Source organism: Manihot esculenta, chromosome 3 (genome assembly GCF_001659605.2).
Source record: "Manihot esculenta cultivar AM560-2 chromosome 3, M.esculenta_v8, whole genome shotgun sequence".
Classification (NCBI taxonomy): Eukaryota; Viridiplantae; Streptophyta; class Magnoliopsida; order Malpighiales; family Euphorbiaceae; genus Manihot; species Manihot esculenta.
The window spans coordinates 12,213,357-12,231,133 of record NC_035163.2 but is presented as its reverse complement, the minus strand read 5'-3'; the positions used below and the strand labels follow the sequence as shown (position 1 = coordinate 12,231,133).

Here is a 17,777-nt window from a genome sequence, read left to right as displayed (position 1 = left end):
CCGGTATCCGAGATTCCGGATTTCAGCAGAGATTCCATCGGAAGGTTGGAATTCCGACACCGGAGTCTAGCCGGGTATTACAATCCGTTTTGACGAAACAGTAAAAAAGGTTTAATTTTATCAAAAATATAGATGAACCTTATGTATATAAGAAGGTTAGTGGGAGTGGAATTATTTTATATTTAAATGACATATTAATAATAGAAAATAATATTTTATTACTATAATTTGTAAAGATTTAGTTGTCTAAGAATTTTTTTATGAAGGATTTGGGAGAAGCCACTAAGATCTATTGAGGTAGATCTAAAAGGTTGCTAGCATTATCCCAATCCATTTACATTATCAAAGTGCTAAAACAATTTAGTATGGAGGAATTCAAGAAAGGATTCCTGACTATGTCACTTGAAGGGACTGATGAACTCAAAGTTCATGGATTTTCGGATGCAAATTTTCAATTAGATTTTGATGGTAACAAATCTCAATCCAGTTACAATTTTACTCTAAATGGTGGAGCAGTGAGTTGGAAAGTTTTCAAACTAGAGATCATTGTAGATTCTATAACAAAAGCCAAGTACACTTCTGTGTACTAGGTAGCAAAGGAGACAGTTTTGGATTAGGAAGTTCATTTCTGAACTTTATGTGGTTCCTAGCATTGTTGATCCAGTTACATTGCACTGTGATAACAATGGAGCCATTGCATAAGCAAATGAACTTAGGTCTTATTAAAGATTCAAGTATGTACTTAGGTGATTTTAAATGATTAAAAAGGTCATTGAAAGGAAAGTTGTGGAGATAAAGCGAGTTCCACTAATTAGAATCTTAAAGATTCTCTTACTATGCATAGAAACATAATTACCGCATTTATACTTATGTGATAAGTCATATGGGTGAATGACTTTAGTGCAAGTGTGAGATTGTTAGTAATAGGCCCTACAACCAATCTGTTGATTGTAGTTTGAATATTATTTTTTTATGTATTTTAAGTATTTAAATATATTTTATAAAGGTTGTTATTTATTTTTAGTATTAATTTAATTCAATCTCGAATAAAGATAAAATCTATGAGATTAAATTACTGTACAAAGAAAATTATAATGTGGTTATAATTATGAGATTCCTATTGTATTTAAGTAATCTTTTCAAATGTTCTTGGCCAATGTTCTTATTATGATTGGACAATGATTAGAACTGTTGAGACTAATACATATTATATTTTTTTCCTTTTCAAGGAACCAACTTATCTCATAAGTTGAGATATGTGAGATATCTAGAACTAATATGTAAATGCTTATTTTATAAATAGGTGCACTGAACTAACCCGCCTAAGAAATTCATATAGAAAATAACACGTGTCTATGCATTACTCAAGTAATTGTTGTATAAGTGATCATTTGACTTGAAATCAATAAATGATCTTATATAGAGACTTTTATATTTTGATTCATCGTATATGTTACTTGATTTATGAGTAACAAATGGGGTTAAATTGGATTTATTAGGAACTTTATGAAGTTATTTATGTAATTGAGATATGATTCATCACTGTAGGTTAAATTAGGAAATGTCTGTGATGAAGGAAAGTTAGTAAATGAGATTTGGAATTTCACTCAATCAGTCAATGACTAATAGATGAAAATTAATATGATTTAACATTGCACACACGTTCCATATATTAAATGTTAGATCGAGATATATGTGATGAAGGAAATTACGGTGAGAAACCATGCATTGAAAGGTTAAGTCAAACTACTTTTGACATTCTGAATATTTGGATAGTCTTGACATGTTGCTAGACAATGTTCTCGACCTTCAGATTAATTAATTATTTAATTATATTTGCTGTCAATATATTTAAAATTTAATGGGTTATAAATAAAGAATTACATGAGAAAATAAAATGAGAAGTTAGATCAAATAGAACTTGACTGCATATAAATTGATATTGGAATAAAATTGTAATTATTAAAAAAATTACAATTTTGATCTAATTAATTAAGTAGTGACTTAATTAAAATTATTAAAAATTTATATGACCTATTTATTAAAGTTTAAGACCATAATTGTAATTTATTTATTTAATTAGTTAAATAAATAAATAAATATTATTATACTAAAACTTTAGGATTTTAATATAAAAAGGACATCTTATGAAGGTATGTGCCTCCTAGTAGGAATTTTTTGAAAACCTTCAGAATTTGTAGGAAAGGTAGAGAGCTAGCAATCAAAAACTCTCCCCTTCTCAAACTCTTAGATCAATTCTATAGTTTTTCAATTGTTATTTTATATGCACATCGTTATAGATCAACATCCTATGAAGGTCTGTGCCTCCTAGCATGAATATTTTGAAAACCTTCAGAACTTGTAGGAAAGGTAGAAAACTAGCATTCAAAAACTCTCCCATTCTCAAACTCTTAGATCAATTCTATAGTTTTTCAATTGTCATTTTATATAGACATCGTTATAGATCAAATACTTGAATAGTTTGTGGTTTACGACAATACAATAAAAAATGAATTATTTCGTGTTTTTGCTGAAAAAATAAAAAATATTTATTTTTTTTTAATATTATTTTTTTTATTTAAATGTAATTAATATTGATGAAAAATTTTATTTTTGTATTTTTTTCATTGCATTGAATTCGATTGAAACGGGACTAATTTCCACGGAACTGTCAAGACATTCTCCTCGAGGTCTGGCTTGTAGAGGTCACCTTGCTTGAAGGCTTGCCTCGACTAGCTGAAGTCATCTTTGCTTAAAGTTTTCCACCAAGTGAGGTTTTCTTGCTCGAGGTCTTCCAAGACCAGTTGAGGTCTTCCTTTGACCAGCCAAGGTCGTTGTGCTTAAGATCTTCCACCGTTCAGCCAAGGTCATGGTGACTCGATGCTTGGACCAGCTCGTCAAGTACATTTATGCCATCCAAAGCATTTTAAACTTATTCAAATCATCTCGACACTCTAAAATATATATATATATATATATATATATATATCTTTTAAATTCATTTTTAATATTTTTTGAAAAGAAACTATCTTTTTAATTTTAATAATAAGTATCTTAACAACTTTTATTTTTTCAAACATCTGAATTAATCAAACAAAACTTAATTAAATTATTTTTTAATTTATAAATACAATGTGAATTATTTTTTTCAATACTTTGCGTCAAAATCCCACTTCAATCAGTGAATTACTTTTCTATTATCTAATGAAATTGAATGTCCTGTAAATTTGCTCAACCAGACTATGACGACCACTGTAGCTGAAAAAACCTTCTATTTCACATTTTTTAAAATCAAAATTTTATGTATATAAATATATGTGAATTTATTTATTTATTTTTATTTCATATACGTTAAAGATTCACACGAATTAAATTACCATTTGGACCTAAATTTTATTCCATAAGACTTCATAATTGATTTACAATTTTTAACCATTAGCCCTCCGCCAAATCGGTTCTCTACATATTTGCAAGTGTGGTCCAATCCTGACTAAATCCTAGGCCAAACCCAAAAGAGCGTCAAGCCTGACCCGGACGGTTTACCCGATTCCGCCGGTTCGAGTGAATTGTAAAGAGACCTAGCAGGTGTACGCGAGTATCGTTATCAGAGATGCGAGTACAGCATCTATTTCTCTTGCCCTAACAATCAAACCCGCAAAATCAGAAACTTCTCTACTCGCCCAGGATTGTGGTGCTGACGATCAGTCCATGTAATAACCTCTGTTCCTCTCTCGTCTTCTAAACTAAGTAAATCCAATTCTACTTTCAATTTTAACAAAATTTTTTTTCTTTTTTTTTTTTTTAATTTCTGTGTTCTCTCTGCGTAAACCTCCAGTTAATTGTAGTTCATAACATATATATTTTCTGTGCATTTTTTTCTTCTTTTACTTTTCACATTTGCGTTTCTGTTTTTTTCCCCTCCAGTTTCCGTTTACTTGGTTTCCTCTGTTCTCTTGGTTCGTCTGTTCTTAAGTTAACTTATCACTCACTTGTGAGTAACATCTATCAACTCTATGCACCTACTAACTAATAGACAACTGCTGGAAATGGGTATTTGCCATTTTTTAAAAATTTTGTTTTAAAGCTTTTCAATTTTTCTTTTCGCGTGTGGTCAATGCTTACTTCTGATACTTTATGCAAATGTGATACTGCACTCATGTCCAGGGAGTTTTTCTTTTTTCTTTTTCGCTTTGTGAAAATTTTGATATGATGTTTCTATTGCATGCTTTTTTGTTATTTTCACCAATTTTATATGGTGGGATATTTTTCTGGGATTCCCTCCCCCCCCCCCCCCCCCCCCCCCTCCCCCTCTATTCAGTAAATAGTCACTTAACAAGCACATTATTGTCCTGTATTCCATGTGCACCAATTCAGATGATCAGCATTCCCATAACTGGTATGATTCAAAAATTGATATTTGATAGCATTTATTTCATAATGTCTGCATCAGTTTTTAACCTCTTATTTGGAATTAAGAATTTACAAGAATTCAATTCAAGTAATTTTTTTTTTATCAATTCTCATGTTTAAAATGAGATAATTTAATTCATTTTAACTTAAACAAATTTCATTTAGAAGGAATTGAAATTATGTATGGCTTAGTGAGAATTCATTTGCATTCTTTTCTTGAAAAATGAATTGTTCCAAAGGAAGTGTAAATGTTATCAAATTTAAGTTCGTGAGCATGATTCAGATTAGTGATTGCAGGGTTATAAGTCAATATAATTTGTAACTAAAGAGATATATGGTGGTGGAAAAATGTAGGAACCATGAATTTAATCAGAGAATTCAAAAGATAAAAGTCCTCTGAAAGAAATTAGGACATTTCAATGGTTTTAAAAGTATCATTTTTTGATAGGAATAAGAAAGTTGTGACAATGCATGCTTCTTGAAAAGTTAAATTTCAGGAATGTTCCTGAATTTGCCTTTTGTCCTTAAACAAGTGCTTGATTACAACAGCCAGTTGCTTCAAATATGCTAAGAGGCAACATTTGTGCCACTAGATATAGTCATTGACAGTTCATTTTAGCTGTATTATTCATTCTATTTTATGATTGCTTAGACTTGTTTACTGTTTGCCTATGGCATCGCTCATTCTGATGCTATCTTTCTGTAATTTAAATTTATCATCAGGACTACCTGGAGCAATGCCATTGTGGTCCTTGTTTATATTTAAGTTTGCTTCATCAAGATTTCTACTACGTACAACATGCTAATTAGGGACTCATATAGCTTGTCTAAAGCATCTTACTTTTTATTTTATTTTGTTTATTTGATGTTGTTGTAGTCTATGTATCTACTGGATAAATGCTTATGTTTGGAATAGCTTTTTAATTATATAAAAAAATGTTTCATAATTTCTCAGTAGACTTTTGGGGATTAGGTGGAATTTTCTCGAATTTCTAAGTTCAATAATTTGGGTGAAAACCTTTCTCATACTCATCCTTCATCAGGTATTACTTGTTTGGATATGGGACTATGTATGCCGGAGTCATGCTTACACCACCATATAAATGTCTTTAGATCTGTGGGACAGCTCACTAGTTAGAGTAAGTCAAATTTTGATCTCATCTTGTCCACAGTAATTTACTTTTCTATAACAGGCTTGTTATAGTTCAGTATATTTGCTTGGGTGGATGGTTACCACGCTATATATGGCCTTAAATTGTCAATTTGTTCTTTTACTATCAGGGTTGTCTTTTGGTGCTAATATTATGTAACTTGATTATTTCCTTCCATAATATGTAGTGATGAATTTTTTTTCTTCTCATTTCATTTGTTAATGAATTGAATAAATAATGTTTCCATTGGTTTTCAGTTTGATGCTTTTGATTTACTTGTTATACATAGGAATTAAACTAATAATAGCCTGAACCATTTGAGGGATAATTTTACCAAGAACTTGATCTTTAACTGTTGCATAATATATGATCTTCTTTCAGGGACACTTGCTATAAGTCTTGTTTAAAAAATATACATTCTCCATGGGTATAGACCTTCAACAGCCTTCAGCAGAATATCACAAGCAAGACTGTAGGCCAAATGCAAATGCTGATATGGGGGGTAGTGGATCGTACAATAGAAACAGAGCTGCAGTGGATTGCTGTAACATTTCTGGGACTGATAAGGAGAGACCAACCGTCAGTGGAAGAGCTTTTGATGGTACTCATAAAACGTATGCTGGAGATAGAATAAACTTGAATGCTGCAAAGGATTTGGAGCCCCATGATGGAATGGAATTTGAATCAAAGGAGGAAGCATTTTCATTCTATAAAGAGTATGCCAAGTCTGTGGGATTTGCCACCATAATAAAAGCCAGCCGCAGATCAAGGATATCTGGAAAGTTTATTGATGCAAAATTTGTATGCACTAGATATGGAACTAAGCGAGAATCTAGTACGACTGAAATGCCACATCCAGTTATAGATACAGTTGGCGCAACAAGCATTCCTGTCAAGAGAAAAAGAGGTAGAATAAATCGTTCTTTGTCAAAAACAGATTGCAAAGCTTGCATGCATGTAAAGAGGAGGCAGCATGATGGAAGATGGGTTGTTCGTAGTTTCATCAAGGAGCACAACCATGAAATTTTCCCAGACCAGGCTTATTTCTTTCGCGGTCATAGGAATTTAGACCTAGGTAATAATAATGTTGATGCATTGCATGCTATTAGGGCAAGAACCAAAAAAGTGTATGTTTCGATGTCTAGACAATCAGGTGGATATAAGAAACAAGAGAATCAGAAGCGTAGTTTGACAAACATGTCAGGCAGTAAACGTCATTTGGCCTTAGATGAGGGAGATGCTCAGATCATGCTTGAGCATTTTAGGTATATGCAGGATGAGAATCCAAACTTCTTTTATGCAATGGATCTGAATGAAGAACAGTGTTTGAGAAATGTTCTCTGGGTTGACGCTAAAGCTAGGCTTGATTATGGCTACTTTGGTGATGTTATATTCTTTGACACCACATATCTTAAGAGCGAGTACAAACTTCCATTTGCTCCCTTTTTTGGTGTAAACCATCATTTCCAGTGTCTGTTGCTTGGATGTGCATTAGTTGCTGATGAGACCAAATCAACATATGTTTGGCTGATGCAGGCATGGCTTAGAGCAGTGGGAGGAGTTGCTCCAAAGGTGATACTTACTGATCAAGACAAATCCCTGGAACAAGCCATTGCAGAGGTCTTTCCTAATTCTCAACATTGCTTTTGCTTGTGGCATTTGTTGAGTAAGATTCCTGAGAAGCTCAGTTACGTGATAAGGCAGCATGAAAATTTCATGTCTAAGCTTAACAAATGTATCTTTAAGTCTTGGACAGATGAACAGTTTGAGAAGCGATGGTGGAAAATGGTTGAGAATTTTAATTTAAGGAATGATGTGTGGTTTCAGTCATTGTATGAAGATCGTCAAAAGTGGATGCCACTGCACATGAGAGACAAATTTTTGGCGGGGATGTCTACAACCCAAAGGTCAGATAGTATAAGCTCTTTCTTGGACAAACACTTGCAAAGAAAGACCTCATTGAAAGAGTTCTTAGAACACTACAAAACAATTATTCAAGAGAAATTTGAAGAGGAAGCAAAAGCAGACTTTGAAACTTGGCATAAACAACCTGGATTAAAATCTCCATCACCTTTTGGGAAGCAAATGGCAATGTTGTACACACATACAATATTTAAGAAATTCCAGGTTGAGGTTTTGGGAGTTGTTGCTTGTCATCCTAGAAAGGAGGCTGAAGATGGAGAAACCAAAACTTTCAAGGTTCAAGATTTTGAAGAGAGTCAAGATTTCATTGTGGTGTGGAAAGGAACATCATCTTATTTTTCTTGTTCATGCCGTTCATTTGAGTTCAATGGTTTCCTTTGTAGACATGTGTTGATTGTAATGCAAATGTCTGGTATGCACAGCATTCCATCTCAATATATTTTGAAACGTTGGACAAAGGATGCGAAGAGTAGAGAAACCATTGGGGAACAGTCAGGTAAGGTTGAGTCAAGGGTTCAACGGTACAATGATCTATGTAGACGGGCTTTTAAATTGGGTGATGAAGGTTCTTTATCTCAAGAAAGTTACTGTATTGCTTTTTCTGCACTGGAAGAAGCATTAAGAAAATGTGAGAGTGTGAATAATGCAATTCATAATGTAATAGAGCCAAACTCAACATCTCCTAACAGACCTCAGGACTATGACAGAGTAAATTGTGCCACTGGTGTATCCAAGACAAGTAGCAATGATGGTATTTCCAGGAAAAAACAGGTGAGCATGGTTTAAGTTGGAGATTTGTTTGTCATGGAAATTTCATACATGGTTGTGCATATAATTAGGCCCCTTTTGTATATTGTTTAGGTATACTCAGAGCCAGATGTCACGAGCATTGGGATGCATGAAAGCTGGCAGCAACTGGTTAGTTATCTTGTATATCTCCTGTTTCACATTTAATAAATGCAGGTTATGATACATTGTATGCTAAGGTACTGGGATCGGGAATATGAAATTGAAATTGAGAATTTGTTTGGATTCTTTTATGCATTCAACAAAGGAAAAAAAGAAATCATGCTTAGTTCTAATTTTAGATGTTTATTTGCAATTATCAGCTTTACAACAAGGAAGAACAATTGCAAAAGTACAACAAATAAATAAATAAATAAAAACTTTGAGCCCTGCCTCAAAATAGACTTTGGTTCTTACATTTAAATGTTAGAAAATTTAGTCCCCATAATTTGTAAATAAGTCAACCTTCTAGTCTTTGATTACAAAAATATGATTTTTTTTTCAAAAGACTTTAGTCCTTGATGTTGAATCCCACATCAGTTGTGGAAAGGGGTAATGTATCCTTATATGGGTCATAGTCACTCCTCCCCCTTGAGCTAGCTTTTTGAGTGGGTTAGGCTTGACTCAAATTTAACATGGTATCAAAGCCTCTCATAAATGTGTCACGCACCAGTAAAATTATGTTCGTGAAGGGGTGTATTGAATCCCACATTAGTTGTGGATATGAGTAATGTACCCCTTATATGGGTTATAGGCACTCCTCCCTTTGAGCTAGCTTTTAGGGTGAGTTAGGTGTGACTCAAATTTAACACTTGACATTGTACATTAGATTAGAATTAGAAATCTAGAGCTCTAAAATTTAATTGTACTTTAGTCCCTAAATTATCATATTCTAAAACATCTAAATTTGCTAATTTTAAAATAGTAAGTCCCAGAATATATATTATAGGAAACTCCAAGGAGAAACCCTAATGCATATTTCAAATTCACACTCAAACAAATTGCAACTTCTATTCCTGAATTTGGTCTATATTCAGTGATAATATGCACATATTGATAAATATCATAACCCGTGTGTCAAATTCAAATTCTTTCAACATTAAATGACTATCCTACTGCAACTTAAAGGAATTTTTGAAGTGGAGCACTTTTAATGTTTTATGGACACACTACGCTACAAGCATTGTCCTGTGACTATTCTTATGAAATGCAAGAGAGAATGCAAAGAAAGTAATATGTAGTCTAATAACAATGGTTGCAATCTTTTTTTATGCAATCTTTTTTTTATGTCCTTATTTGAATGATGATTGTTCCTAGAAGTTCATATTTTAAAATAGTTCATTTCAGGAGCAGCTAAACTCAAAGGCTCCAAACCTTGATGGATATTTTGGCCCTCAACAAATTGTGCAGGGAATGGTACGTGATTTAATCATCAACATACTGTGACATTACTCATTATTTACATATTACATTATCTGAGGCTTTTCAAAGAATCATCTTATTTGACTATGGTTTTCTTCTAGGGACAGTTAAACTCCATAGCTTCTACCCGTGATGGTTATTATAGCAAGGAACATAGCATGCAAAGGCTGGTAATCCTATTGAAATTCAAGTAGCATACGTGGATATTGTTATTATTGCATCTTCAGATACAACACCTAAATCCTGCTTCAATTCTTCTTACAGGGACAATTGAATACAATAGCACCTATTCATGAAGCTCATTTCGTAAATCAGCAAAGAACACAGGGGATGGTATGCCATTTTGCTGATTTTTCATGATGGGGGCAATGTTGCTTTCAACATGTATTTATCAGGCATTAGTTTAGGGCCATTTTCTATGAACTGGCAAGTTATAGTGAAGATTCTGATGTTCTTCTTCATTGTGATGACCTTTCTATTCTTGTAGGGGCAGTTACATTGCAGATCAGAGACTATTCCCAGTTGTTTCAACACGCAAGATGGTCTACAAGAAATGGTATTTATGTTGTCGCTTGAAATATATATTGCTTTGCTGCTACGTTACATCATGTTTCGCCTTTTCCAGGACCAATCTAGCATCGGACCCTCTCAGTTGCATGGCATGGCTTCAAAAAATTTGCAACCCAAACACCTCCCTCGTTAGCTGCATAGTTCATCATAGGTGATTTATATCTCACGTTCTCTCCTTCCGCTGACTGAAGTTCCATAGTACTTGAAGACTTTGAGAAGTTAGATTCATTTCTTTGACAACCAAAACTTGGGAATGTTTTTGATGTTTTTCATGGTGCTACTGTTTTCTTTTACTGGTTAATACTTTTCCCATCTGCTTTTATGGAGAACGTGCATTATTCCTACGTTCACAAAATACAGCTATAATTTTTTACAAGCATGAATTTCTTTTTCTCTTCATCTTTTTCAAAAGTAAAATCTGTAATTGGTAAAATTCTTGCTGAGCATAGTTGGTTATCTTGCAGGTGAAAATGTAGTTGTGTATTTGGAGAAGATGCTTGAAGTGAACAGGTTGCTGGTTTTACTTGAAAGTATTTCCATTTTTTAGGGCTACATATGTCTTTTCGTTTGTTATTTTATACATTTTTTTGTACTGTTTCTGCTTGTACTTTGTAATTTCCAAATTGAAAAATTTTCTCCTGTACATAAATGTTGTAGCATGTGAAACTCAAACGCGGCAAAGGATACGTTTATGATGTAACACATCTAGAGAAGAAAAAAAAATCAGCAGACGTTGAGGGACACGTGTTATATAATTTTTTAAATTTAAATAATAAATTTAAGCTTTTGAAAAAAAAAAAAATCAAATTTAGCAGCGGAAAAAAATAAATTTTTATGTTTCTGTTTAAATTTACTTTTAAACTATTATTAAAAATTAAATAAAATTATTATTTATCATTATTTAAAAATATGAGCTGTATTTATTCATAATTTATTGTATGAAATGATTTTATTAATATTTTAATAATAATTTTAAAGATAAATTTAAATTGAAAAATAAAATTTATTATTTTTAATTTTGTTGAATGATTACGTAACAAATTTAATTTTTTAGCTGAAAAAACATATAATCATTTGCATAAATTCAAGATTATAATTACATTTATAATTATTCTAAATAAAGTGAATCGTTTTCAATTTATTAGTTTTATTGGGATAGGTGATGCGGAAGGTAATGCAATTTAAAATTTCAACATCCAATAATATTAAGTCATGTTCATATTATTTTTAAGTATTTTATTATACTTTTGAATAATAAATAAGTAATTAAGATGATAACCGAACAAGAAAACAATAGTGGAATAGCCACAAAATTATTAATTTTATTAAGATATTAATTTTTTATGAAACACAAAATTAAATAAAATTCTTAATAAAATTTTATTAATCAAAGAAAAGAATTATTTAGAAACAAGTCTAAATTGTTGGCTGTCATTTTAGAGAAATTTTTACAGCCTTCTAAACTGATTAATTGCAATGTAGGAAAGATTATTAATCAAACAGTCAAACCTTTATTGATAAGAATTGCAAAAAAGATATTTTTCCTAAATGGATTAGGAGAACTCCTTCTCCTTATGGACTGCACAAATTTGGCCTCCTAAATTGAGTCTAATTAACTTAAGTTAAGTCTACTAAAATATCAAAAATAATAAAATAGATCTAAGTGCAATTCAGGTCCAATATGCTACGTGGCTACAAGTGTACTGTAACCAATCCATGTGATTTTTTTTCCAGCTCCATTAGTCCTTTGCTTCAATCATGTTCACACACACTTTATCTCATGGATTTTCATAAGTCACAAACTTGGCCTTTTCCTTGCATGCGTTCATTCCTTTGTGAACAACTTGTTGCACTAAGTGTTGAAGCGATATTTTGATTTTCTTTACATGTGCCCTTGTTATTAGTCCAGAAGATAATGTGATATCCGCATCCATTCTATTGCTCACGTCTGATCCACCTTGCATAACATACTTAATGTTTTCTTCATCAGAGCAATCTTCTAAGGAAGGTATGTTGTCACTGTCAGATTCTAACTTAAATATAATTGCACCATTATCTCTAAAAAATATAGTCTTGTTATTGAGGAATTGAGATGCAATGTGTTCCATTCCTAAGCACTTGAAACACTTGACATTGCGATGTTTGCTAGAAGAAGATGGTATTTCAGTTGTAGTTTTGGAAGTAGTGCTTTGCGACTTACTTGTAAAATCCTTGTCTTGGCTTTCAGAAAATTCTCCTTGCCCTTCTCATCTTTCTTGGACCATTTTGAAGTCCACGTGTTGTTTTGGAATATTTTGGCACCACCTTTCCCTTTCAGCTGTGTCTCTACCTTCATTACTATGCTCACTATATCTTCAAGTTCTATACAATAGTGTAATTTGATGATATTGGTGATATTTTTATTAAGTCTGTTAAAAAATCTAGCTATGGTTGCTTCTCGATCCTCTTCCATATTAGTCCTTATCATTGCAATTTCTTTCTCCTTATAGTAATCTTCTATAGACATAGAACCTTGTGTCAACCTTTGTAACTTTTAATGTAGCTTGCGATAGTAATAAGATGGAACAAACTGCTTTCACATGATGTGCTTCATCTTTTTCCAAGTTTCTATTGATTCTTCTTAATTTTTATGCCTAGCTAAAAGCAATTGATCCCATCAAACCAATGCACAGTCAGTAAATTTAACAGCTACTAATTTTACCTTTTTCTCTTTGGAATAGTTGTGGAACTAAAAAATTAGCTCTACCTTCCTCTCCTATTTAAGATAAGTTTCAGCATCATTTCATCACTTGAATTGAGGAATCCTCATCTTGATGGAATTGATGTTGCTATTTTTCCTTTTAGTTCTCTCCTCCCTCCTTTGCCTCCTTCTCATGGACTGTGCATCCTCTTCGTGTTCAAAAGCTGAATCACCTACTTCTTCAAAAAAAAAAAGTCTATTTTGTCTATTTTCTCTATTACCAGTGTTACTGGTGTTGTTAATGCTAGCTTGCTGCAACTCTTCAATTTGCCTAGATTGCCTTTCCATGTTGTTGTGACAGTCATTTAGCACTACATAGAAGTGTTCAAATTGATCTATGATCGCTTTGAATGTGTAGAAATTTTCAGCTTGCCCAACTTCTTTGTCGTTACTTGACAACTTGAAATTTAATCTTAAATAAATAAGAAAACAAAAATTGGATCTCATACTCTCCCTCATGTGTTTCCCTCAAAAAAGTGTTTCACTCTTGTATTTTCCTCACAAGTTGGCTTTTACCCTCTTGAGAAACTCACCACTCAAGCTTTTTACCACTCAAGATTTTTACCTCTCAATGTTTAACTTAAGAGTGTTGCACTCTGGAACTAGGATACAACATGAGATTAATAAGATTACAACAATAGAAATTAAACAATAATATCCTAAATAATAAAGAAACATAAAAGAAAATCTAGAAGCAAAAACACACATAATAAATTAGAATAAGATTGCAATAAGTATACTAAAGATGCAATTTAATGAATAACATGTAGCAACTATGTCACCTTAATGTATAAAATACCAATAAATAAAATGAAACAAAGATGACAAAAATTAAAAGAAAACGCTAATCCAAAAATAAAATGAATTTCGCACTACTCTAATGGAAGCCGAAACTGAACTTAAACTATTATCCAATGTTAGAAAGCTCTAAACCAAGATAACCCACTCAAAACAACTAGATTTAGGCTTGTAATACTACAAACAACTCAAACTAATAATTTCATCAAAGATATGTCTTAAATAGATTGCAAAGCAAACCTTTTTGTTACTTTTAAGCTCAAACATGAATTTTCAAGAAGCAATTTTTTTATGGTTTTTTTTTTCATGAATTTTCTAGATCTGTATCTTTCCTTTCTATTTCTTTTTCTTCTCTTTTTTTTTTAAAAAAAAAAACTTGTGATATCATAAAATTGAGAAACAAACGTAGCAAAATAAAATGATAAACAAGCTATCAAAATAAGAAAACAAATTAACAACAATTATAACTATGAGATTGAAATTGAACAAGATAGATAAATTAGAATTTATCTACAACTTATGCTTTGCTACCAATTGATACGGAACCCTAGATTAGCTATGATATCTAAAATCCTAACACACAATAATATCAAGTCACACACCAAGATTAATTTTCAAGCATTCTACTATACCCTTGAATAATAAATAAATATAAACATAAAAAGTGTAAAATCTCTATGAAGTTACTAACACCGATAAGATACCAATTCTTGATTTAACAAAATGTTAAACAAAATTCTCACTGGAATTTTATCAACCAAAGAAAATAATTATTCATAAACAAGTCTAAAATTGTGGCTGCCACTTTAGAGGGGTTTTTATGGCCTTCTAAACCCTAATCCTAGTGGTAAAATGGTTAATTCCAATGTAGAAAGGATTCTTGATCAAACAGACAAACATTTCTCATCAAGGATTACAAAAAAAGATCTTTATCCTAGATGGACTAAAAGAACCCTTTCTCCTTATGGGTTGTATGAATTTGGCCTTTTAAATTAGATCTAGTAAATTTAAAATGAGTCTACTAAAATACAAACATGCCAAAATAACAAAATGGGTCTAAATGTAATTCAGACCCAATATGCTATGTGGCCACAAGTGTGCTTCAACTAGCTTATGTGCCTTCTTTTTCCAACTCCATTACTCCTTTTCTTCAATCATGTTTAGGAGCACTTTATCTCGTGAATTTTCATGTGTCTCTAACTTGAGCTTTTCTTCGTATGGGTTCATTATTTCATGAATAATTTGTTGCGCTAAGTGTTGAAGTGATACTTTGATTTTCTTTGCATATGCCTTTGTTATTGGTCCAAGAGGTAGTGTGATATTCACGTCCATTCTATTGCTCAAGTGATTATTTTCCATGTTCACATCAAAAGGTTAAATTGAATTTGAAATTTTAGGATAAAGTATGATTTAATCCCTACATTTACAAAATCAAATAATTTAATCTCTCTTTTCATTACCTAGAAAAATTAATTTTTTGTCAAAATTTAGGTCAAATTAACATTAACTTTAGTCAAAATGATAAAACTATATTTAAAATAAATATATTTTGTATTTTTATTATATTATATTATATTTATTAAAATATTAAAATATAAATTTATATTATAATTAACATCTCAATTATAAAAACTCCAGAATAATTAATAAAATAATGTATCAAGTTTTTTAATGATAATTTAAAGTTTCAAACATATAATGATATGACTCGGTATTCCTGTAAAATGTGTTACACAATGGCAATCTTCTATTGACCAAGTGATGACATATTCGTAATTAGGAAACTCGGACATTCAGACTTGAGCACCCAAGATGTAGGGACCGGGACTCTCATGACCGGGGTTTTCAATTATGACAAAGACCCACCTTAGTACATCAGCAGAGTTACAAATCCTGCTTCTTATTGTTAAGGGTTGGTTGTTACAAAGAAATTCTTAGAATGCCAATTATCATTGGATTCCTTATCCACTAGCCGATATAATCCAAATTCTCAAAGAAAACTACTAACCTATTCTTCTTACTGTATGAAAACCATTGAGGATATAGGTTCAAGGTACGCATTCTATTACTCACTGAATATTACTTAAAGTTCCTATTTTCACTCGCCCACTAGAGTATTCTTTTGACATGAGCGTCGGAGTGGTTGCCTCTAGGCACCAACCACCTCATTTCTCTTCTTTGCATGTTGTCAGATCATATTGAGAGCATTTTTGGCAACATAATTTAGTTCCATTGTCGGGATGCCATTGAATTCTCTTTATCATTTGGGGAATCCAGCTTATTAAATATTTTCTTTTCTTTTTTCCAAAACCCAATTCATTCCTTGTTCACCTTCAAATGGCTAAAAATTCACGAGTAGTTACTAAATCTATAGCAAATAAGGGAGCCATTATCTCTTCTACCCTAGGAAGCAGAGAAAACACCCCCCATAGCAGTAGAAATGGACCTTAATAATCTAAATAATGAGAAAATGGTGAAGGACATCAAAAGGCTGCATGAAACTCTTAAACAATATATGACTTGGGAGAAGGCTTCACTAAGGGTGGCCTGGATGTAAGAGGAGACTAGAAGCCGGGCCCATAGCAGAGAATGTATGATTGAGGCAACCCATGCCCAATCTAAAGGAAGGGGCAAAGTTGAAGATAAATTTGAATGAGACTCCAAGGAGTGTAGACTAGAAGCCGGTGCACATTGTCTAGATTTATCAAAAGGAGTTAGAGGAAGATTATGACTTGGGGGATGTCTCACTCTTATCCGAGGAAGTCCTAGCGCAAGCCTTCCCCACCAAAATTCAAGTTACCCAGCTTGGACAAGTATGATGAAACTTCGGGTTCCAAGAGCTATTTGGCCATCTTCAGAACTACAATGCAGCTACAAGACATTAATGACATCATCTTGTACTGATTTTTTCCATCTACCTTGATAGGTTTGGCTTAGAAATAGTACCAACACCTTAGTATAGGTTCAATTAACAACTTTACTCAACTTGTTGTAGCCCTTAAATCCAAATTTATTACATGTATACCTTCTAAGAAGCTCTCCTCTAACCTCTGAAAAATTTGGCAAGGTGAGAGATAGTCTCTAAGGAGCTTTATTTCACGGTTCAATGCTGAGGCCATAGAAGTAGAATATTTGAATCACGAGATAGTTTGTGAAGCTTTGAAGAAGGGAACTATGAATATAAAGTTCATAAATTCCTTAATAAGAAGGCGGGCCAGAAATATATATGACTAAATGATGAGATACAAGCACTGGGAGAGGATAAGAAGGCAGGCCAAAATAAAACCTAGAAATCAGGCAAGCAAAGCCATGAGAGTGAAATGAAGAATTACACGGTGTCGCAAGGTAGGGATGACTGAGGTAAGTACATCAATTACACCCCTTTAAATGACTTATGAACACGTATACTTATATGGACAAAAAAAATAACAAAGAAGTCAAATGGTTTACCGGAACAGAACAAAATATTTTCAATCACAAAGACCATGGGCACACTATAGAAGAGTGTAAGTAGCTAAAAGATAAGATTGAAAGGCTTATTAGAGAGGACACACTGAGGAGGTTTACTAGAAAAGACAGAGAAGAAAGGAGGTCAAAACTTGAGGTAAGAACACCAACCAATTCTGATGAAAATGAACTTTTAGGGGTTGTTCATATGTTTGTAAGGGGACCAAGAGGGAATAAGGGAAAAAAATAAGTGCGCCTCTGAAGATGTTCTCTCTATCAAAAAGACCCATGGGCAAGACAAGAGGTGACATTCAGACCGAGTGATAGGGTGACTGAGTCATCACACAACGACCCATTGGTGATAAGTGTAAGGTTAAACAAGTATGAGGTAAAATAAGTACTCGTGGACACAGGTAATTCAGTAAATCTCTTAACCATTAAAGTCCATAATAAATTAGATCTCAATAAAAATAACTTGATTAGAGTCTCTTATCCATTAGTAGGGCTAAGAGACAAAACTATGTCAATTT

The 17,777-nt window shown here is 32.5% G+C and overlaps 1 protein-coding gene across 18 annotated transcripts; it reads left to right on the top strand.

Annotated features, from left to right (window-relative positions):
* The first annotated feature begins 3,492 nt into the window (after positions 1 to 3,492).
* LOC110612012 (protein FAR-RED IMPAIRED RESPONSE 1) lies at positions 3,493 to 11,012 on the top strand. 18 transcript variants are annotated; one of them, XM_043955247.1, is made up of 10 exons: positions 3,495 to 3,710; positions 3,925 to 3,991; positions 5,454 to 5,549; positions 5,943 to 8,255; positions 8,346 to 8,402; positions 9,618 to 9,686; positions 9,794 to 9,862; positions 9,957 to 10,025; positions 10,180 to 10,413; positions 10,727 to 11,012. In XM_043955247.1, exons 4-9 carry the CDS (start codon positions 5,985 to 5,987, stop codon positions 10,393 to 10,395), a joined length of 2,751 nt encoding a protein of 916 aa, XP_043811182.1. In that variant the 5' UTR covers positions 3,495 to 3,710; positions 3,925 to 3,991; positions 5,454 to 5,549; positions 5,943 to 5,984; the 3' UTR covers positions 10,396 to 10,413; positions 10,727 to 11,012. The 18 variants fall into 18 exon arrangements, 15 of the variants coding, with proteins under 15 accessions (XP_043811193.1, XP_043811192.1, XP_043811191.1 ...); XM_043955248.1 differs by having other exon boundaries at positions 3,495 to 3,747; XM_043955259.1 differs by lacking the exon at positions 3,925 to 3,991 and having other exon boundaries at positions 3,496 to 3,710; positions 10,180 to 10,248; positions 10,318 to 10,413.
* Positions 11,013 to 17,777: the final 6,765 nt, after the last annotated feature.

What these genes read in the sequence shown, in the direction of transcription:
- LOC110612012 (XM_043955255.1), top strand. Translation starts at nt 5,985, where the DNA reads ATGGGTATAGACCTTCAACAGCCTTCAGCAGAATATCACAAGCAAGAC. An exon ending in ATGAAAGCTGGCAGCAACTG is followed by an intron (nt 8,403 to 9,617) that starts GTTAGTTATCTT and finishes AGTTCATTTCAG; the next exon opens with GAGCAGCTAAACTCAAAGGC. An exon ending in AGCAAAGAACACAGGGGATG is followed by an intron (nt 10,026 to 10,179) that starts GTATGCCATTTT and finishes CTATTCTTGTAG; the next exon opens with GGGCAGTTACATTGCAGATC.